We start from the raw sequence: 23,880 nt of genomic DNA on the forward strand, positions 1-23,880 counted from the left end.
CCTTTCTTAATTAATCCCTTTGTCCTCCTTTGTTGAATCCTAAACTGCTCCCAATCCGCTGGATTACTGCTTTTTCTAGCCAATTTATATGTCCTCTCCTTGGATCTTATGCTATCCCTAATTTCCCTTGTTAGCCACGGTTGAGTCACCTTTTTTGTTTTATTTTTATGCCAAACTGGGATGAACAAATTCTGTAGTTCATCCATGCGGTCTTTAATGTTTGCCATTGCCTACCACCGTCAACCCTTTGAGTGACATTCCCCAATCAATCCTACCCAATTCGTGCCTCAGACCATCGTAGTTTCCTTTATTTAAATTCAGGACCCTAGTCTCTGAGTCAACTACTTCATTCTCCATCTTAATGAAGAATTCAATCATATTATGATCGCTCCGACCCAAGGGGACTCGTACAAGATTGCTAAGTAATCCTTTCTCGTTACATAATACCCAGTCTAAGATGGCCTGATCTCTGGTTGGTTCCTCGACATATTGGTCCAGGAAACCATCCCGTAAACACTCCAGGAATTCCTCCTCCACAGTATTGTTACTAATTTGGTTAGCCCAATCTATATGTAGATTAAAGTCACCCATGATGACTGTTGCGCCCTTTTTGCACGCTTCTCTAATTTCCCTTTTAATGCCATCCCCAACCTCCGCATTACTGTTTGGAGGTCTATATACCACTCCCACTAACGTTTTCTGCCCCTTGGTATTTCTCAGTTCTACCCATACAGATTCCACATCATCTTCCTTTATGCCAGGTTTGACTGCAGCCAATGGACAGTTTTCCACCTAAACCCCACTGACTTCAGTTTTACTGGGGCTCCTTGGTGCCACACTCAGTTGAATGCTGTCTTGATGTCAGGGGCAGTCACTCTCACCTCACCTCGGAAATTCAGCTCATGTCCATGTTTGGACCAAGGCTGTAATGAGATCTAGAGCCGAGTGATCCTGATGGAACCCAAACTGAGCATCAGTGAGCAGGTTATTGGTGAGTAAATGCTGCTTCATAGCACGGTTGGCAATTCCTTCCATCACTTTGCTGATGATTGGAAGTGAGCTGGTAGGACGGGTTAAATTTATCCTACTTTTTGCTGGCAGGACATAGCTGGGCAATTTTCCATCTTGTCAGGTAGATGCCAGTGTTATAGTTGTATCGGAACAGGTTAGCTCGGTACGTGGCTTGTTCTGGAGCACAAGTCTTCAGCACAGGATGTTGTTGGGGCCCATAGCTTTTCACATTATACTTTTGGTTCCAGATTTTACTGAATCTCATTAGCAAAGCAAGATTGGTTGGTTAGCAGAGGAGGGATGTAGAACAATTCTAGCCTTAATGTAGTTGTTGCTGACTAATAAAACTTCAGATTTTTAGTGCTGCACTTCCATGGCGCAAACAATAACACCAACAGGAAACAACGGAGCAGTGCAAAATGATTACAACCCATTGCAGTATCACTGCACCCTGATGATTGGTGAATCAAATACACTTGGTGATTTCCATTGCAGCCCTGTCTCCACATGGTCATCTTCGATTGGGAAAATGGGCAAGACTGCTCAGATGTTATTACGTATCTTGCAATCTCAGAGGCACGCCTACTAGTACACTAGTATGGCACTCCGATTTGTTACACTCCCATATTTGTGGCCTCCGTGAGATACACAAATGATTATAAACTGGTGCTCTAAAATTTCCTGAACAGCACAACATTCTGATTTTCTTTAACAAGCTTAACCCACCACCATAATCACCACAAAAAACATCTGGTGAGACTTACGTTTGACACTATTTACCAAAGTTCTGCTCTCATCACCATCACAGTCAACTGTAGGCACATAAAATATGAACAGGCACAGCATTGCAGAGCATGATATAGAAAATTAACAATCACTACACTCAAGCACTTGGCACTCACTAGGACAGAGAGAGGTTTCAATACTAAACCAGAGACTTAGTAATAGGACATGTAAGTAAGTTGATTTAATGTACAAGACCTGACCTTCTGTAATTTATTACCCCTATTGTGCTACAATCCAAATCAAGCTGATTGATTGCTTCAATTAAAGAGCTTTTTATGATTACCACACTTCAAAATGTTCCATGATATATCTATTAAACTTTATTTTGGAATAAGACTCTGTGAGGCAGGCTGGGATAAGGTAATTTCTCAGTGTGCTCAAAGTCATTCACTAGAATGTAATTTATTATGTGCAAGAAAAATTCTGACTTCTCAGCAAGAAAAGCTAACATAATTATTCAATTTAAATGTTCCAAGAATCCCAACTATGTATTTTGTAAAATTCAAATTGGATATACTGAAACATTTAAAATGACTTTCTTTCGCTTTGTTCTCTTCCACATGTCATAATTAGCAGCCACTAGAATGCGAGGAGACCTTCATCTCCGCACTTCGGGATTCAAACCTTTCTTCCAGCAATGAAAGCAACATCCAACATACTTTATTTTTATTCGTTCATGGGATGCGGGCGTTGCTGGTAAGGCCAGCATTTATTGCCCATCCCTAGTTGCCCTTGAGAAGTTGGTGGTGAGCCGCTTTCTTGAACTGCTGCAGTCCGTGTGGTGAAGGTACTCCCACAGTGCTGTTAGGGAGGGAGTTCCAGGATTTTGAACTCTGGATTCAAAGTTCAATCCAGATGAAGGATCGGCGATATACTTCCAAGTCAGGATGGTGTGTGACTTGGAGGGGAACTTGGAGGTGGTGGTGTTCCCCTGCGCCTGCTGCCCTTGAACTTCTAGGTGGTAGATGTCGCAGGTTTGAGAGGTGCTGCCGAAGAAGCCTTGGCAAGTTGCTGCAGTGCATCTTGTAGATGGTACACACTGCAGCCACGGTACGCTGGTGGTGGAGGGAGTGAATGTTTAAGGTGGTGGATGGGGTGCCAATCAAGCGGGCTGCTTTGTCTTCGATGGTGTCGCACTTCTTCAGTGTTGGAGCTGCACTCATCCAGGCAAGCGGAGAATATTCCATCACACTGGGTGATTGGGCAGATGCAGGGTGATCGGGCAGATGCATGGCAGATGCAGTATAATGTGGATAAATGCAAGGTTATCCACTTTGGTGGCAAAACAGGAAGGAAGATTATTATCTGAATGGCAATAGATTGGGAGAAGGGGAAGTGCAACGAGACCTGGGTGTCCTTGTGCACCAGTCGCTGAAGGTAAGCATGCCTGTGCAGCAGGCGGTTAAGAAGGCAAATGGTATGTTGGCCTTCATAGCGAGAGGATTCGAGTTCAGGAGCAAGGGTGTCTTGCTGCAGTTGTACAGTGCCTTGGTGAGGCCACACCTTGAGTATTGTGTGCAGTTTTGGTCGCCTTATCTGAGGAAGGATGTTCTTGCCATGGAGGGAGTGCAGTGAAGATTCACCAGACTGATGGCAGGAATGACGTATGAGGAGAGATTGGGTCAATTGGGCTTATATTCGCTGAAGTTTAGAAGAATGAGAGGATCTCATTGAAACTTATAAAATTCTAACAGGACTAGACAGACTAGATGCAGAAAGGATGTTCCCGATGGCGGGGGAGTCCAGAACCAGGGGTCACAGTCTAAGGATATGGGGCAAGCTATTTAGGGCTGAGATGAGGAGGAATTTCTTCACCTAGAGAGTGGTGAACCTGTGGAATTCTCTACCACAGAAGGCAGTGGAGGCCAATTCATTAAATATATTCAAGAAGGAGTTAGATATATTTCTTAAAGCTAAAGGGATCAAGGGATATGGGGAGAAAGCAGGGACCGGGTACTGAATTTGGATGATCAGCCATGATCTCATTAAATGGCGGAGCAGGCTCGAGGGGCCAAATGGCTTGCTCCTGCTCCTATCTTCTATGTTTCTGACTTGTGCCTTGTAGATGGTGGAAAGGCTTTGGGGAGTCAGGAGGTGAGACACTCGCTGCAGAATACCCAGCCTCTGGCCTGCTCTTGTTGCCACAGTATTTGTGTGGCTGGTGCAGTTAAGTTTCTGGTCAATGGTGACCCCCATAATGTTGATGGTGGGGGATTCAGCGATGGTAATGCTGTTGAATGGTAAGAGGCGGTGGTTAGATGCTCGCTTGTTGGAGATAGTCATTGCCTGGCACTTGTGTGGGGCGAATGTTTCCTGCCACTTATCAGCCCAAGCCTGAATGTCGTCCAGGTCTTGCTGCGTGCGGGCATGGACTGCTTCATTATCTGAGTTGCGAATGGCACTGAACACTGCAGTCATCAGCGAATATCCCCATTTCTGACCTTATGATGGAGGGAAGGTCATTGATGCAGCAGGTGAAGATGATTGGGCCTAGGACACTGTCCTGAGGGACTCCTGCAGTGATGTCCTGGGGCTGTGATGATTGACCTCCAACCACCACAACCATCTTCCTTTGGTTACTGCACTGCTCAGTTCCCCCATCATAGAGCAAAATTGTCATTCCTCTCTGGGGACTGAAACCTAGGTTCCAATTGTGCAAAGGCAATGCCTAATATGCATGATTTTTCTTCTTTAAAAAATTGATAGCAGTTGGCTAGGATTTCAATTTTACTGTCATGATCTGCCATACGACAACTAGTCAACCTCTCCTGCATGACATCTAGTCAACCTCTCCCACATGTATTAAAAGTAGGAAAGTCCAAATCTTACAGTTTACCTCACTGAGTGAATATAAAGGTATGCAGTGATCACCTTCACTTAACATCTGGGTGCTACTAAATTTTGTCCGCCAAACCAATCAATGCAAAGATCAATTTGGATTTGCACTTTGTAGTCAGCTAGCTAACTGGATTTGCAGGCGAAGACCCAAACAAAACCAATACTATTTACAACACATCCATACCTTGTTCAGTACTGTAACGCCACTGGTGGAAATTGCGTCCAATCAGAATGAACTGTCTAGCAGAACCAGGACGAGTACTGGAGTGTTGACTGAGAGAATATGGCAGGAAAGTGGAACCATGCGGAGAACTACAGCACAAAGAAAGGAGAAAACAGGGTTAAGTTTTGATTCAGAAAATACATTATCTCTGAAGATAAGAATTAACAATCTTGTGGCTGCAGTCTCCGACAGTCTTTTGGAACAATGATGACAACAACTTATAAATTATAGGAGGGGTGACCAAAACCTTTGTCAAAGTGGTGGGTTTTAAGGAGGGTCTTAATGGAGGAGAGGGAGGTAGAGAGGTTAAGGAAGAAAATTCCAAAGTGTGAGCCCCAGGTAGTTGAAGGCACAGCTACCAACATCGGGGGTTGGGGGTGTGGGAGTTTCTCACTCAAGCTACACCCTCATTCCCCTGAAGCTGGAAATTAACTTGAAGCTACAATGACCACCCTATAACTAATGAATAAGGTCAGAGAATGTGGAGTCAGGGGACAAGTAGCAGAATGGGTTGCTAGCTGGCTTCAGGACAGAAAGCAGAGAGTGGGAGTAAAGGGTAGCTATTCACAGTGGCAGAAGGTGGGTAATGGTGTTCCACAAGGATCAGCGCTTGGACCACTGCTGTTCACAACTTACATTAACGATTCAGACTTTGGAATCAAAAACACAATTTCTAAATTTGCGGACGATACCAAATTGGGGGGATACTGAGGAGGACTGCAACAAATTACAGGAGGACATTAATAAACTTGCAGAATGGGCATATAATTGTCAAATGAAGTTCAACACAGATAAATGTGAGGTATTACATTTTGGTAGGAAGAATAGGGAGGTCACTTATCACTTGGAGGGTGCGAGTCTAGGTGGGGTAGAGGAACAAAGGGATCTCGAAGTACAAATACACAAATCACTAAAAGTTGCGCCACAGGTTAGCAAGGCCATAAAAAAGCAAACCAAGCACTAGGGTTTATTTCTAGAGGGATAGAATTGAAAAGTAGGGAAGTATTGCCAAACCTGTATCGAACCTTGGTTAGACCACACTTGGAGTACTGCGTACAGTTCTGGTCGCCATATTATAAAAAGGATATAGAGGCACTGGAGAGGGTGCAGAGAAGATTTACAAGGATGATACCAGAAATGCGAGGGTATACATATCAGGAAAGGATGAACAGGCTGGGTCTCTTTTCTCTTGAAAAAAGGCTGAGGGGTGACCTAAAAGAGGTCTTTAAAAATATGAAAGGTTTTGATAGAGTAGATACAGAGAGAGTGTTTCCACTTGTGGGGAAGAGCAAAACTAGAGGCCATCGATATAAGATAGTTACCAAGAAATCAAATAGGGAATTCAGAAGAAACTTCTTTACCCATAGAGTGGTGAGAATATGGAACTCGCTACCACAGGGAGTGGTTGAAGCGAATAGTATAGATGCATTTAAAGGGAGGCTGGACAAGCATATGAGGGAGAAGGGAATAGAGGGTTATGCTGATAGAGTTAGATGAGGAAAGACTGGAGGAGGCTCAAGTGGAGCATAAACACCGGCATGGACTGGTTGGGCCGAATGGCCTGTTTCTGTGCTGTATATCCTATGTAATACTCCTCCACATGAAAAAGGCAAAATGTAGCGTGTATTACCTCAATCCAAGCAAAGCATAATTCCTTGTAAAATGCTACTGACCAGTGGGATTTTATGGAATAATTTTTGAAACGTATATTTGACAAAAATAAGTTTGTCACAAAACACTAGAACGAGTCATTTAGTCATTAATGGATGAAAAAGTCGCAAATATATAACTTTTGTAGCAGAATGTACACTCATTGCTGCAGAACTTGAAAAGCATAGTCATCAGACAAGTCTGTGGCATCTCAGCTGTATACATCAGTTTTGAACTCTGAGTGATGGTGGGCATAATTTCAGTTTCATAGATAACTGCATGTTGCATGCTGCTTGTGTGGGAGGTGGAGAGAGACACATTTGCACTAGATCTCTTAGATGTGCTTTTTCTTATGTGCAACAAACCTCGAGTTGGCAAGAGTGACAGACCCACAGGAAGCGAAGCCTAGAGCATGAGCAATATAAAGCACGCAGAGAAAACCTTCATGCCCCTAAAGGACTAAAGAATGAAAGTGTCTTTTGGCTGCTCTCTCCGTTCCAAGGCATAAAAGGTTCAGCACTAATTCTGTATTGTTTTGACTTGACCTCATACAACAGACATGAAAGCATAGAGTCCCAAAACATAATACTAAGTTCCTACAGCCCACATCACAAATGCAATGAAACTAACCTAATTTTCTCAAAAATCTTGACAGTTGTGTCAGTGGCAAGACTGCTGATCAAATTCACAATCTCGGTGAGAATGGAGCGGAGTAGAAATCGGGAGCCAATATCAACAGAGCACTGCTGTACCGAGGGACATCCTGCAAGGGAAAATGAGGCACATAGCAAGACACCAGGATTAAGTCATTTCAAAGCATTAGCAACACAGTAAAGTGGAGTGGTGGAGCAGCACATTGGGAGTGGTAAGATGCAGATTCAAGCCTACAACTCCCCAATATGAAGTGTTCCAAGACAGTTGTGTCAGTGTGAGGAAGTGCCGAATGAACGTAAAATACTTTCTCACAAGAAAATTGGGAAGCTTAGGACACTCTAGCACTCAGTCTAGCAGTTGGATCAAGAGCTCAAAGTGAGCTGGTTACTTGCCTCCCTCTCCTGGAATTTTATGGGGGAGGGGGGTTGGGCGGGGGGAAATACAACAAAAATACCCTTAAAACCTGGACAGAGCTATGCCAAGCTACTAAATGGCATTGCATCCTGTGTGTATAAGAAATCTTTGATCAGCTTTATCAAGATTATACGCTTAAAGCTGCAGGCCACAATATTATTTGATTTTAAAGCACTCCACAAATAACTGTCAACTTAAAATGAAATCGAATCAATAAACAAGCTTTCTAGTCCCTTTTATTAGTGCGGTGTAGTAATGTAGGATTTGCGTTTATCTGTAGAGCTGTCAACCAGCCATGTACATTTTATTATCCATTTGGACTGCAGTTAGTTGTGCTGTCACCACACCAACAATTACCAGCAGCTACAAAAGTAAACTCCCTCTCTCCTACTTAAACTGTGAGAACGAGTCCTTGGATGTACTATCTTGACACATCATAGGGTGCTTCTGCAGGTTAATCTTCATGAGTGCACAGGTACTATAGGTAAGGATTCCATTAAAGCCAACATCGGGAAGCTTTCGAAGCTTCCTCACCTCTTAATGCTCCATCACTCATAATTCTTCATTACATGGTGGTAGATAGCATCATTCTATCATTACATGTCAGAAGGAGTCACATTACCTGTTAAGTTTCTCATATATGGTACTTGTAACTTTAAAAAGCCCCTGCTTATGGGATGTTCACAGTCAAGCTACAAGTTAACAACTTCCAGAAAATCAACAAAGTTTCACAACCAAATGAGCAGGCACACCCGACAACAACTAGTCTGCCTCAGTTTGGGATTCACTCACTAACAAGGTCAGAAATGGGGATGTTCACTGATGACTGCACAGTGTTCAGTGCCATTTACAACCCCTCAGATAATGAATCAGTACATGCCCGCATGCAACAAGGCCTGGACGATGTTCAGGCTTGGGTTGATAAGTGGCAGGTAACATTCGCACCACAAAAGTCCAGGCAATGACTATCTCCAACAAGCGAGAGTCTAACCACCGCCCCTTGACATTCAACGGCATTACCATCGCCGAATCCCCCACCATCAACATCCTGGGGGTCACCATTAACCAGAAACTTAACTGGAGCAGTCACTTAAATACTGTGGCAACAAGAGCAGGTCAGAGGCTGGGTATTCTGTGGCGAGTGTCTCACCTCCTGACTCCCCAAAGCCTTTCCACCATCTACAAGGCACAAGTAAGGAGTGTGGTGGAATAGTCTCCACTTGCCTGGATGAGTGCAGCTCCAACAACACTCAAGAAGCTAGATACCATCCAGGACAAAGCAGCCCACTTGATTGGCACACCCTCCACCACCAGCGTACCGTGGCTGCAGTGTGTACCATCTACAAAATGCACTGCAGCAACTCACCAAGGCTTCTTCGGCAGCACCTCCCAAACCCGCGACCTCTTCTACCTAGAAGGACAAGGGCAGCAGGCGCATGGGAACAACACCACCTCCAAGTTCCCCTCCAAGTCACACACCATCCTGACTTGGAAGTATATCTCTAATCCTTCATCGTCACTGGGTCAAAATCCTGGAACTCCCTCCCTAGCAGCACTGTGAGAGTACCTTCACCACACGGACTGTAGCGGTTCAAGGCGGCGGCTCACCACCACCTTCTCGAGGGCAACTAGGGATGGGCAATGAATGCTGGCCTTGCCAGCGACGCCCACATCCCATGAACAAATTTTTAAAATACAAGCATTATCTTTTTAAACCTCGACACAAATTAAACCCCTTCACTAGGTAACCAAGATGAAGGAGCAATTTATGATGTAGATCTGGACCACTGTTCAACAACTGTTGAAACTTTACTCATGTCTATTAATAGAGAATTATTTTAGAATTGCATTAAACTTCCTCTACTTTACATCTGCTTCACTCACATTAATGACAGACCGATTTCAATTCTTCTTGATTAAACAGCAGAACAATAGCTCAATGATGTTTAGAGGACAGCTGGAGTTGGCAAAAAGAAAAAAACTCCAGAGCAGGCCTTTAGTGTACTGGTTAACTATTATTCAGTGCTCCAGACACTGTTGCATGCTAGCTGTGGAATAAGCCACTGACTCTAAGGTTCATCCTGGCTAAAGCTGGATAATCAGCTCTGAAGAGAGACAAATGGCATCACTCTAGCCGTAAACATCACTGAGTTTGTTGTAGTTTATTGCACCTGCAGCTTCACACAGCTGGACTTGAAAAGATTTGTATTTTAATTGAAGTAGTTTCAATTTAAATACAAGGGGAGATTAATGGATCCTAGCTAATTCAGGCCTACAATTTCACCAACATATTCTGTTAGTGGACAAAAAGACGGACGAGGGCAATTAAGCTGTACATCCAAGACCCAGTAAACATTTCTATTTATTAAGAGCCCATCTTTATATGTCCAAATGTATCATGGACCCAGAAGCATCACAGATAGAGAAATGCCATTAACTTTAATTTTCAGCACTTACATACAGGTCCCATGCCCCTTATCACAGTAATAAATAAATCAGCTGCCACTGAGCCAAGGCTGACACCTAGGGTTTAATATTTTATTCAACAGGTTAAAATACAAACGGTTCTGTAAAGGCAAAATTTGTCGTTAATTTATCAGAGTACTTCATGCATGGATAGACAAAATAATTAAGTATTTCATGTCCAAATACAGCAATTGTTCAGAATTGTATAAAGAATCCAGAATATGTACTCACCCAGTCTACCCATGAATGCCATCCATTGCTGACAAGTGACATGGAAGAGCTGATGAAGAGAACCCAGGTCGCCTTCCTCCAGCTGGCCAGTCCGCTTCCTGCAGAGAGTTAACAGGCAATGGCAATGACCTTATTTGTTAGTGCATTTCACCTGCATATATCAAAGTTACATGCACACACTGGAGCACTACAACAGTGAGTCATTTCTAACCTGTCTATGTAAATTAGGACAACAACAGCTATCTGATTTTCATTATTAATTGAGGACTATTAAATAATCTCTCCCCATAGAAATAAAGACATTAACCTGATAAAACCTACTAATCAGTTGCATGATAGGCATCGATTTAGAGAATACAAGTCAGATAGAAAAGAGAGTGTGCACAAGAGCGAACATTAGAGAGATTGATCCTTGGCACTGTATCTCAACATACAGTGCTTGGATATATTTATAAACAATGATTGTATCACCCATACCCATCAGAGAAAGGTCCAGTGACACACAAGGTATTGATTAGTAATCCCCTTCCTGCTACAGAAAGACTTATGGAAACCTAGTGCACAGGATGTAGACTTATATGGATAGGCATATCGTAGCCAAATATACATGGGGCCAGAAATTTGGGTCGGAGGCTTCCCGCGGGTGCAAGCCCCCAACCTGCACTTACCTAGCGCGCCTGCCGTTGTGCTGTGGGCCCGCGTGGGGTTCCGATCCTGGGCCTCCTCCAGCTGCCGGCGTGCAGTGCTCGCGTATCCCAGGGGCGCAGTTAGTTCGAAGCATCCCCTGGGATTACGTGGGCCATGGAGAGCCAATCGTAGCAGGGAATCTCCATTCATAAATTTGACAGGAAGACCTGTCAAATCTATGACTAGAGATTGGCCCCAAAACCTAACTAAAACTTCAAATGAATTTTTTTTTTTTTTAAATCACATTTTAAAAATACAATAACTATAAATTACATAAAATAACTATTTTAAACAATTTAAATTTTTGAAAAAATTAATTACAGTTTTTAAAGGGGCTAAAAATAAACTTACCTTTCTTTAAAGTATTTAAAAATAATAAACCTGTGGAAAAAATGTTTTAATTTTACTTAATTCACCACTTACCTTGTTAAAAACAGGCCTTGCGACTGCTTTTCAAACGCGCAGCTGCTGGAGACTTACCCTCCCGGTAAAACCTGTTTAAAAAATCGGAAGTTCCAGACGTACGTGCTGCCGCTCTGGCGCACGTGTTTGACCTGTGAACCCCTTCCTTCAAGGGAACGGAAGTTCCGGCTTCCAGCGCATGCGTGAAACCGGCACTTTCGTTGGCCCTACGCGTGAGTACACAGCGCGTACTCACCTGTGGGGACCCAAATTTCTGGCACCAATGGTCTTTCCAGCATATTCCTGCGAGACTTGCAGAAGGGCTGCATATCAGGCCAAGGCCTGGATACGGTGATTCCTGACCTTCTCTGGCAGTTTCCCCAGGGTCTTTTAAGGGGTTGAGTCTCTGCCCATCCCAAGTAAGGCCAGCCAGGACAGCTGGGGACTCCCAAGTGGGAATTCCTGCATGCCTGGCCTGGGGGAAAAATCAGTAGTTGGGTTCACAGAGAGAAAGCAAGTATATCGGCTTGTCGATCGGCAGAAATGGGCCCACCTTGGGGGTCCAGGGCTGGAATTTGTAATTTTTATTCACATTCCCAGATAAGCATCTCAAGCTGCAACAGATCAGATCTGCATGGTTTCAAGTTGTTGCTATATCACTCACTGGCCTCTATCTACACAATTAAATAAAAACTACAAGCAATGACAGTTGTCATATACAGCCCCCACCACTTATAGCGGGCACGTTGGTATGTACATGATTTACCTGCTATACGTAATGGCCGGTATAACGTGGTAGCGCTAATAAAATTTAAAATCACACTGTTCAAAAGTTAAGCCCTCTAAAAGCACTAAACAAAAAAGATTAAATTGCTGCTGCTTCCTCGTACCACCCAAAATAGCTGGCCCACCTAACACAGTTTAAACGCCACCTTTGTAATTGACGAGTATGATACTGGCAAATGGTTGGCGCCATTTGCCGGATTATAGGCCTGGTAACTGTCCGGGATAAACGTGGATGGAGTAAGTGGTGGGGACTGTACCTTCTTGAAGCCACCTGCCTCTGCGTTTGCTCCAGTTCCACTGTGGATGTTCGCTCGTGACTTGAGGACTGCTTCAAATGTTCAGTTTTGTGCCTGCGACGGATGCGACTGTCATCGGTCCTTTCGAGAACAATGTCGTCTGTGGTCTTGGGAGTGCCAGTGTCAGAGAAATCAGTCTTACTCTGAAACATATAAGGATTCCCAGTTATTCTTCACCTCAAGGAAGACTGTGTGCCTGGCTCTGCAACACACAGTGACCTTGCCGCCACAGTTGAGGTGTGGTGTGCGCGCACGATTCACTCTGTGTTACAGCGACATTTCGCGCTTTGGGTGTAACATTACAGGCCTCAATGTTTCGGCACTCACCAGCATATCCCAGAAACTACGTCGGCCTGTCTTGCTTGTTGGAGTGGTAGATTCTGGGTTACATGTGGTAGGTACAATTTGCACGGATACAGGACTGCTTTTACTTCCAGTCGTGCTGGCAGAAAGGATAGTTGCTTCCTTAATCTCTGACCCAGACCTGCTGAGTCGACCTGACCAGTCACAAAAAAGGAAAGAATTAAATGTTAAGAAATGCTTGCAATAGGAAAGGCTACTAAAAATATATTTGTAGCACACAGGAAGTCAGGGAAAACCTGGGATGTATGAAAGATTCTAAAGGGGACATTGTATCAATTGATCCACAATAACACTTGCATATAGCACTTTTAACGTAGAAAAATGTCTCAAGGCACTTAGCAGAGGTGTAATCAGACAAAAATGGATGCCAAGACAAAAAGAAAATATTAGGAGGCGTGACCAAAAGCTTAGTCAAAGAGGGTCTTAAAGGAGGAAAGGAACGTGGAGGCAGAGGGGTTTAGGGAGGGTATTCGAGAACATGGGGAATAGGTGGATGAAGGCACTGCCACCAATGCTGGGCTAAAGGAAGGGCAAGGATGCACAAGGCCAGAATCAGAAGATCAGAGAGTCCTGGGGAGTCATAGGGTTGCAGCAGGTTACAGAGTTAGGGAGGGGCAAGACCATGAAGTGATTTTAAACACAAGGATGAGAATTTTAAATTGGAAGCATTTAAGGACCAGGAGCCATTGTAGGTCAGCAAGGACAGGAGTGACGGGTGAGCGGGACTTGGTGTGGGATAGGATATGGGCAGCAGAGTTTTGGATGCCTATCCCACTTGAAACTGCAACCCAGCCTTACAGTGAGCATCTTTCTCGTATCAATAAGCATTCCCACAGCTCTGCAAAAATGACCTGGAATACCTGGTTATTGTTTATAACAGCATTTTTCCTCTATATTGTACTACAGGAAACTCTCGTTTAAATGGCACCTAAATATCAGGAATTCTCTATTAACCGGCAAAATTCATACTCTTGAAAAAAACACCTCAATAACCGGAAATGTTGCCGAGTCCGCTCCAAGTCTCCAGCGGTGACTGGGTTAGTTCTCCAAACTGCCACTACTCGGCTTCTTGGCGCTGTCGGAAGTCCGAACACCTCAATAACAGGAGTCTGACTCTCCCGCGCTGCCGGTAGTCTCTTCCGATCCGCCATTTTCTGTGTGTCTCCTGCGCTGCCGGTGTTCTCTTCCGATCCGCCATTTTTCTGTGTGTCTCTCCATCTTTATCGTGAATTATCTCCCCCATCTTGCATTATGGAATTCCCAAAAGTTGGTCCAAGCAAAAGGACTTGGAATAAATGTACAGTCAACTACAGTACTGTATACAGTCATTTACTGTGTAAGTTTTGTTTTACTGTTAAGTAATTAAAGAGTTATGGATTACCCTCAACTGGCAGTACTGTACTTAATCAAGCATCTTCCACCATCCATTTAACACAACATTCTGTAGGCGAGTACCCAATTACAGGAAACTTTGGTTTATCCGGAGGTTAACTGTCCGGAATGCTCGAGCCACCGGCAAAAATCAGGAGCCGTTTCGTTAGTTTTTTTTTCTTTTCGTTGCTTTTTTTTCCACCAGTCAGGCTCTGCAAGGTCTCGCTGAAGCTGCTGCTAAGCTACAGAGACGCTTGCAAGGTACGGCCGACTGTTTAGAAGCTGTTGGCAACAGGGTTTGTTGCCAGATACGGAGCTCAAAATCTCCGTATGTTTCAACATTAGCGCTGGAGTGTCCGGCAGTTTTGATGGGACGGCAACAGCTCGGTCCCGTCGGTGCCGGATAGCACAAAGTTTCCTGTATTGTATACTGCACATTTCTTGATTTTTTAAAATTTTTGTTTGTTAAAAATAGCCTGAGTAGATAACCCTCTCCGTCATCCGGAATTTTTAATCAACCGGCACCATCCCGGTCCCGTCGGTGCCGGATACCAGAGAGTTTCCTGTACATTGATTTGTGAATTTTAAACTCTTACCGTTGTTGATGTCACTCTCTGGTGTGACCATGACTGGACAGTAGGACTCCACACAGAGTGGGCACTGGAGCATTCGAAATTCCATAACAACATCACAAAGAGCATGACGGAGACCATTCTGAAGTTTGTCAGTAAGTTGCAGTAGACTAATGTTTCCCTGTTCCCAGATATCAAAGCGTACAAGGGTGTTTGGGTCTAAGGAGGCAACACAGTGATTAGACTCAGTGGTTAAGAGGTTCAGCTGTACAACCAATCAATCTCGGGATGGTCAGTTACGCCCACACTGTGATGTGCACCTGTACGAGTGCTCGTATGCTGTTCAGTAACATCTGGGGCTTGTTGGTTACATCTGAATGCTCAATGTAGGCCTGTTAAATCACACTGCTGCTCAGATACCACACTGCACTCTGGGCATGTGAGACCAGGGATGAAAGTTTCAAAGTGCTAACTGTCCTTGTGAGTCAATAAATGAAGAGCAGGTCCCACTGAGTTGGAAACAAGCCAAGGCAGTACCTCTTTTTTTTTTAAATGGCATCAAGACAAAATCAGTTAATTATGGATCCATTAGCCTTACATTGGTGACAAGCAAAATAATGGAATGAACATTAGGAACAAATAACTAGACAATGGTAGCCAAGATGATTTCAGAATGGGGAGATGCTGCCTGGCCAACCCGCTTGACCTTTTTGAGGAAGTGACTTTCCAGTGGACATTGGAAAACCTTATGCTGTAGTGTACCTCACCGTCCAGCAAATCTTTGCTAAAATTCTGCATGATGGGTTGCTAAACAAGCTGAAGGTAGCATTTGCCCGTGGTAAATCTTGCAGGTGCTAAGGAATTGGTGCAAGGTAGGCAGCAGGTGCTAGTTAGAGGCAATGATCACCCTCTAAGGGGCTGCGCGGCCCATTCACAGTCTCGCGCATGTGTGAAATTTAACATTAGTAAAGCCGGTCCTGGGCTGCGCGGGATTGGCAGAGAGGGAACATTGGTTAGAGGAATGCCAGTTGAGGGAGATGTACAAAGTGGACGTGCTGACATTGAAACTATTTCTAAACTACATTAAAATTATGAAGGGATGGGACAGACGAAATAGAAACAGACTGTTTGCAGTGGCTGAGGGGTCTAGCAGAAAGGGACAGAAATGTAAGAAATTTATGAGAGCAGGAGAAGCTACTTTTACACAGGGGATTGAGAGGCTGTGGAATGTTAGGGATTGAAGCAGAAACCGTGTCAACATTTAAGAGGAGGTTAGATAGGTGGTAGAAGTAAAGGGGAATCGAAGGGATATGGGAACAGAGTGGACACACCGGATTAGGACTACTGCTAACGTGGAGAATAACGAACAACACGGACTGTTGGGCCCAGCGGTCCGCTTCTGTCTTGTAACGTCTATGTAATTCTATGTAACCTGGATTGAGAAGTGCAGGGTAAGTTTGTCAAAATCACTGATTACACGAAATCAGGGGAGCAGTCAAGTAACTAAAGAAGGACCTAGTCAAAATTTTCAAGTGGGAAGACAAAACTCAATACAGGGAAGTGTTACACATTGGTAGAAAAAGAGGGCCGCAGACTTAGTCCATGTCAAAATTGGCTAAGGGAGAGGTTGAAATAGATCCGAGAGTGACGTACACTGCAGAGCAGCAATCAAAATGCAAACAGAGCTGAGCTATGCCGTCAAATCAGTAGAGTGCACAGCTGAGGCTGTCTTGCTGAAGCTATATAGTGCTCTGCTGAGGCCACACTACTCAAGGTGTGACCTCTGCAGAGCACTATACAAACATATGAAAATGATGGGCAGGAAAACACCAGCTGGCCCATCAAGCCTACTCCAAATTCGTGATGCCTGGAGCACTTCCTATTTCCCCCACCCTCCCCCACCCCATCTCCAACAAGAGAGAGCTTAACCATCTCCCACTGACATTCAATGGCATTACCAACAACAATAATTTGCATTTATATAGCACCTATAACTAGCAAAACATCCCATCATCGAATCCCCCACCATCAACATCCTGGGGGGGTCACCACTTACCAGAAACTTAATTGGACCAGCCACATAAATACTGTGGCTACAAGAGCAGGTCAGAGGCTAGGTATTCTGCGGCACGTGACTCACCTCCTGACTCCCCAAAGCCTTTCCACTACCTACAAGGCACAAGTCAGGAGTGCGATGGAATACTTGCCTAGATGGGTGCAGCTCCAACAAGATTCAAGAAGCTCGATTCCATCCAGGACAAATTAGACCGCTTGATCGGCATCCCATCCACCACTTTAAACATTCACTATCTCCACCTCCAGCGCACCGTGGCTGCAGTGAATACCATCCTCAAGATGCACTGCAGCAACTCGCCAAGGCTTCTTTGACAGCACCTCCCAAACCTGTGACCTCTACCACCTAGAAGGACAATGGCAGCAGGCGCATGGGAACACCACCACCTCCAAGTCACACACCATCCTGACTTCGACATACATATCACCGATCCTTCATCGTCACCAGGTCAAAATCCTGGAACTCCCTCCCTAACAGCACTGTTAAGAATACCTTCACCACACGGACTGCAGCAGTTCACGGCGGCTCACCGCCACCTTTGCAACAAGGGAAGGGTAATAAATGCTGGCATTGACAGTGACAACCACATCTCGTGAATGCATAAATAAAAAATAGTTTTTTTTTTTTTTTTTTAAATACACAGGGGAACTATCTAAGCCCTGGAAGCAATGCAGGGAAGGCCCATGAGACTCATCCTAGTATCAGAGGAAGAGTTATGAAAAAACGTTAGAAAAAAATTGACTTTTCAGCTTTGAGAGGAGGTAATTGAAAGGGGACCTTATTGAGGCATACAAGACATTATGGAATACTAAGCAGAACCTTCAATAGCGACACCATCACCAAGTTTCTCACTACCAACACCTTAGAGGTCATCATTGACTAGGAGTTGAACTGGACCAGCCACATCAACATCATGGCTACAAGAGCAGGGCAAAAGCTGGGTACTCTACGATATGTGGCTCAAATCTTGACCCCTCAAACCTGTCAATCTACAAGGCTCAAGTCAAGGGTGTGATGGAATACTCACCACACAAGGCTAATTGGGATGAACACTAAATCCAGCCTTGTCCGCTTCACTCACATTTGAGAACAGTTTAAAAAAAGTCTCACCTCACCATCTCCCAATAGTCCCCAGCTGTCAAGAAACGGTGGCCGTGTGAAATCATACAAATCAAATAAACATCTAATGCTGTAACAGAACATGTTTTTAGTTCAACTGCACAGTCTCATTCTTCCATTCACCACCAGTGATTTAAAAAATAAAAGCTTCAGCATAATGGAGTGGATCTTTCTCTACAACTGCACTTAAATTCATAACTTTAAAAAAAATGGTATTCTTGGGGACATCAGCAATGCGCGCGAGGAAGTATTTAATTCCCACCCCGAGTTGCCTTGAGGACATTAAGAATCAACCACATATTTATCGATTTGAAAATACAGTGCTAGCTACCTGCTATTTTTCCTTCAGAGCTGCTCTCGTGTCTGGAGGCACTAGTCAACTTGTTGAAGTCTGCCTCCTGGATGAGATCCATGGCAAAGCATAGTTTGGAAGGGTCTGTTGGTTCTTGCTGTTGCGTCGTCGGTACGGGGTTTCCTTGCTGATCCACAATGGATAAGGCGATACAGGCAATGCCTGGGGTAAACACAGATCAAATAAAATAATTAAGACCAGTACATGGAGTGTGCATAAAGCTCATTAGGTGACGCCAAAGCAAGTGTGTTACCTGAATTTATACATTGGTTTATCAAACCAAAATATCTCTTGACTACGTCACTGTCACCGAAATGTTACAGCTTTGTTTGGTTTGTACGTAGCTCTTTCTTGACCATTCAAATGCACAGTACAACACTAGCTCATCCCAAATTTTCCAAAGAATCTGGATACTAGTGGCAGTCAGAAGCCACTAGTATCCATGTACTGTAATTTGGAGAATGCCCTTTCTTGCCTTTTTATTTGTCCCTGCCTCAAAGACTGGATTCCATGAGAAGAGTAGACGGCAGCACGAAATGTAGAGATGCATCTCCCCATATTAGCAGTTAGAGAATGATCAACATGGGGTTATAAAACATTGGGGTTTTCTACCAAGGGATTTTAAGTACATGCAGAATATCAAAATGAATCAAATTAAATCACTGAAGTGAAGTCTGCTTGCATGGGATATGGAAGTAGCAACGCCGTTGTCATGTCGGGTCATGTCAAGACCCTCTGTTAACAGCCAACCTTACAGACACACTGCAAATAGTAAGCGTCTTTATTCATGAAAATGCAAATTGCAATTTTTGTCTTCAAAATAGCTTTGATTATAATTGCGATACCCGACCCCACGATTATATCATTTGGGAAGTGCTGTTAAATTTTACAACAAAAACGATGGGTGGAAGAGCAACGTGGCAGTGGCCATGTTTATATGTATCTTGTTAATTTATGAGTGCAGGGTCAGTACACCAAGCACACCTGTAACACAACTTGCTAACTATCCTGCATAACAGATACAATAGTGTGTTCATCGTACACTGCACTGTAGCTGGAGCTCACCGTATTTGAATGAAGATGCACCATCACGAACAAAACCACAAGGAAACAATGAATTGGCATTAAACAAGTATTTAAATTGATCTTCAATGTAGTGGTTGAGAAACTAAAAGCCAAATGGTCAACAATTTTACCCCATCCCAAGAATATTTCAGAAAATTCCTCTTGCCTCCTTTTATCTGCTGGGATTCCAGAGCCCCAGGAAACCCGGCCTCCATGCATTTAAAAAAAATTCAGTTAAAATGGAGGCACGCAGCCTCCTTAAAAAATTTTTACCTCCCCCTCCACCGTCTCTGTTAAAACCGGGACGCGTTTCAGCATTTAAAAAAATGTTACCTCCCACCCACACACAACCCACTCATCCTTGAGAGTTAAAACTCCCCCCCATAGCCTTTTCTGATTTTGTATATTTAAGCAGTTGGCACAATCTAGTAAACTAACTGTTTTCTGCCTCTACTTTGATAACAATATATTAGCATCCTTTTAAAGTGCAAGAAAACATAGAACAATAGGAGCTGGAGTAGGCCATTCGGCCCTTCGAGCCTGCTCCGCCATTCAATATGATCATGGCTGATCCTCTATCTCAATACCATATTCCCGCTCTCTCTCCATACATACCACTTGACGCCTTTTGTGTCTAGAAATCTATCTCCTTCTTAAATATATTCAGTGACTTGGCCTCCACAGCCTTCTGTGGAAGAGAATTCCACAGGTTTACCACCCTGAGTGAAGACATTTCTCATCTCAGTCCTAAATGTCCTACCCCGTATCCTGATTAATTAGCAATCTTGTTGTACGAGGCCCCTTGGGTCGGAGCAATCATAATATGATCGAATTCTTCATTAAGATGGAGAATGAAGTAGTTGACTCAGAGACTAGGGTCCTCAATTTAAATAAAGGAAACTACAATGGTCTGAGGAGCGAGTTGGGTAGGATTGATTGGGGAATGGCACTCAAAGGGTTCACGGTGGATAGGCAATGGCAAACATTCAAAGACCGAATGGATGAGCTACAGAATTTGTTCATCCCAGTTTGGCATAAAAAAACAAAAAAGGTGACTCAACCGTGGTTAACAAGGGAAATTAGGGATAGCATAAGATCCAAGGAGAGGACATATAAATTGGCCAGAAAAAGCAATAATCCTGAGGATTGGGAGCAGTTTAGGATTCAACAAAGGAGGACAAAGGGATTAATTAAGAAAGGGAAAATAGAATATGAGAGTAAGCTTGCAGGGAACATAAAAACTGACTGTAAAAGCTTTTATAGATAGGTGAAGAGAGAAAGATTGGTGAAGTCAAGCGTAGGTCCCTTGCAGTCAGAATCAGGGGAATTTATAATGGGGAACAAAGAAATGGTAGGCCAATTAAATACATATTTTGGTTCTGTCTTCACAAAGGAGGACACAAATAACCTCCCAGAGATGCCGGGGAACATAGGGTCTGATGAAAGGGTGGAACTGAAAGAAATCAGTATTTGTAGGGAAATGGTGTTAGGAAAATTGATGGGACTGAAGGCCGATAAATCCCCAGGGCCTGATAATCTACATCCCAGGGTACTTAAGGAAGTGGCCCTAGAAATAGTAGATGCATTGCTGGTCATCTTTCAGAACTCGATAGACTCTGGAACAGTACCCATGGATTGGAGGGTAGCTAATGTTACCCCACTATTCAAAAAAGGTGGTAGAGAAAAAGCGGTAGTGGGGAAAATGCTAGAGTCCATTATAAAAGATGTAATAGCAGAGCACTTGGAAAGCAGTGACAGGATCGGACAAAGTCAACATGGATTTACAGAAGGTAAATCATGCTTGACAAATCTACTGGAATTTTTTGAGGATGTAACTGGTAAAATAGATAAGGGAGAACCAGTGGATGTGGTGTATTTGGACTTTCAGAAGGCTTTCGATAAGGTCCCACATAAGAGATTAGCCTGCAAAATTAAGGCACATGGGATTGGGGGCAAGGTATTGACTTGGATAGAGAACTGATTGGCGGACAGAAAGCAAAGAGTTGGAATAAACGGGTCATTTTCCGAGTGGCAGGCAGTGACTAGTGGGGAACCGCAAGGATCGGTCCTAGGACCCCAGCTGTTCACAATATATATTAATGATGATCTAGACGAGGGAATTGGATGTAATATCTCCAAATTTGCAGACGACACAAAGCTGGATGGGAGGGTATGCTGTGAGGAGGATGTCATGAAACTCCAGTACGATTTGGACAGATTGGGTGATTGGGCAGAAACATGGCAAATGCACTATAATGTGGATAAATGTGAGGTTATCCACTTTGGTGGCAAAAACAGGAAGGAAGATTATTATTTGAATGGCAATAGATTGGGAGACGGGGAAGTGCAAAGAGACCTGGGTGTTCTTGTGTACCAGTCGCTGAAGGTAAGCATGCAGGTGCAGCAGGCGGTTAAGGCGGCAAATGGTATGTTGGCCTTCGTAGCAAGAGGGTTCGAGTACAGGAACAAGGATGTCTTGCTGCAGTTGTACAGGGCCTTGGTGAGACCGCACCTTGAGTATTGTGTGCAGTTTTGGTCGCCTTACCTGAGGAAGGACATTCTTGCCATGGAAGGAGTGCAGCGAAGATTCACCAGGCTGATACCTGGGATGGCAGGAATGACGTATGAGGAGAGATTGTGTCGATTGGGCTTATACTCACTGGAGTTTAGAAGATTGAGAGGGGATCTCATCGAAATCGATAAAATTCTGTCAGGCCTGGACAGACTAGATGCAGGAAGGATGTTTCTGATGGCCGGGGAGTCCAGAACCAGGGGTCATAGTCTAAGGATAAGGGATAAGCCATTTAGGACTGAAATGAGGAGGAATTTCGTCACCCAGAGAGTGGTGAACCTGTGGAATTCTCTGCCACAGAGGGCGGTGGAGGCCAGTTCATTAAATATATTCATGAAAGAGTTGGATATATTTCTTAAGGCTAAAGGGATCAAGGGATATGGGGAGAAGGCAGGGACAGGGTACTGAATTTGGATGATCAGCCATGATCTCATTGAATGGCGGAGCAGGCTCGAAGGGCCGAATGGCCTACTCCTGCTCCTATCTTCTATGTTTCTGAGACTGTGACCCCCAGTTGTAGACCCCCCAAGCCAGGAGAAACATCCTCCCTGCATCCAGTCTGTCTAGCCCTCTCAGAATTTTATACGTTTCAATGAGATCCCCTCTCATTCTTCTAAACTCTAGTGAATACAGGCCTAGTCGGCCCAATCTCTCCTCATACGACAGTCCTGCCATCCCAGGAATCAGTCTGGTGAACCTTCGCTACACTCCCTCTATGGCAAGTATATCCTTTCTTAGGTAAGGAGACCAAAACTGCACACAGTACTCCAGGTGTGGTCTCACCAATGGCCCTGTATAGCTGTAGTAAGACATCCTTGCTCCTGTACTCAAATCCTCTTGCAATGAAGGCCAACATACCATTTGCCTTCCTAACTGCTCGCTGCTTCTGCATGTTTGCTTTCAGTGACTGGTGTACAAGGACACCCTGGTCCTTTTGTACATCAACATTTCCCAATCTATCACTATTTAAATAATACTCTGCCTTTCTGTTTTTCCTACCGAAGTGGTTAACTTCACATTTATCCACGTTATACTGTATCTGCCATGTATTTGCCAACTCACTCAACTTGTCTAAATCGCCTTGAAGCCTCTTTGCATCCTCCTCACAACTCACAATCCCACCTAGTTTCGTGTCATCAGCAAACCTGGAAATATTACATTTGGTTCCCTCATCCAAATCATTGATATATATTGTGAATAGCTGGGGCCCAAGCACTGATCCCTGCGGTACCTCACTAGTCACCGCCTGTCACCCCGAAAAAGACCCATTTATTCCTACTCTCTGTTTCCTGTCTGTTAACCAATTTTCAATCCATGCCAGTATATTACCTCCAATCCCATGTGCTTTAATTTTGCACACTAACCTCTTTTGTGGGACTTTATCAAAGGCCTTCTGAAAATCCAAATACACCACATCCACTGGTTCTCCCTTATCTATTCTACCAGTTACTTCCTCAAAAAACTCCAGTAGGTTTATCAAACAAGATTTTCCTTTCATAAATCCATGTTGACTTTGTCTAATCCCGTTGATAGTTTCTAAGTGTCCTGTTATCACATCCTTTATAATAGGCTCTAGCATTTTCCCTACTACTGATGTTAGGCTAACCAGTCTGTAGTTCCCTGCTTTCTCTCTCCCTCCTTTTTTTAAATAGTGGGGTTACATTTGCCACCCTCCAATCTGCAGGAACTGTTCAATAATCTATAGAATTTTGGAAGATGACAACCAATGCATCCACTATTTCCACGGCTACCTCTTTTAGTACTCTGGGATGCAGATTATCAGGCCCTGGGGATTGATCAGCTTTCAGTCCCATTAATTTCTCCAGCACTATTTTTTTACTAATACTAATTTCCTTTAATTTCTCCTTCTCACTAGACCCTTGGTTCCCTAGCATTTCTGGGAAATTATTTGTGTCCTCTTCCGTGAAGACAGAACCAAAGTACTTGT

General features: G+C 43.9%; 1 protein-coding gene across 1 annotated transcript in view; it reads right to left on the bottom strand.

Annotated features, from left to right (window-relative positions):
• Positions 1–23,880, bottom strand: part of szt2 (SZT2 subunit of KICSTOR complex) — a 293,641-nt gene that overhangs the window by 63,369 nt on the left and 206,392 nt on the right. Inside the window, exons 50-57 of the mRNA XM_085978227.1 lie at positions 18,275–18,457; positions 14,775–14,969; positions 12,772–12,941; positions 12,406–12,587; positions 10,274–10,371; positions 7,139–7,271; positions 4,820–4,947; positions 1,776–1,823 (exon numbers count right to left, since the gene is read on the bottom strand). Coding sequence (XP_085834353.1) covers positions 1,776–1,823; positions 4,820–4,947; positions 7,139–7,271; positions 10,274–10,371; positions 12,406–12,587; positions 12,772–12,941; positions 14,775–14,969; positions 18,275–18,457 — 1,137 coding nt within the window. The remainder of the gene's footprint in view (positions 1–1,775; positions 1,824–4,819; positions 4,948–7,138; positions 7,272–10,273; positions 10,372–12,405; positions 12,588–12,771; positions 12,942–14,774; positions 14,970–18,274; positions 18,458–23,880) is intronic.

The sequence above is a fragment of the Somniosus microcephalus genome, chromosome 3 (assembly GCF_052327205.1).
Source record: "Somniosus microcephalus isolate GS21.2 chromosome 3, FLI_Smic_1.0, whole genome shotgun sequence".
Lineage (NCBI taxonomy): Eukaryota > Metazoa > Chordata > Chondrichthyes > Squaliformes > Somniosidae > Somniosus > Somniosus microcephalus.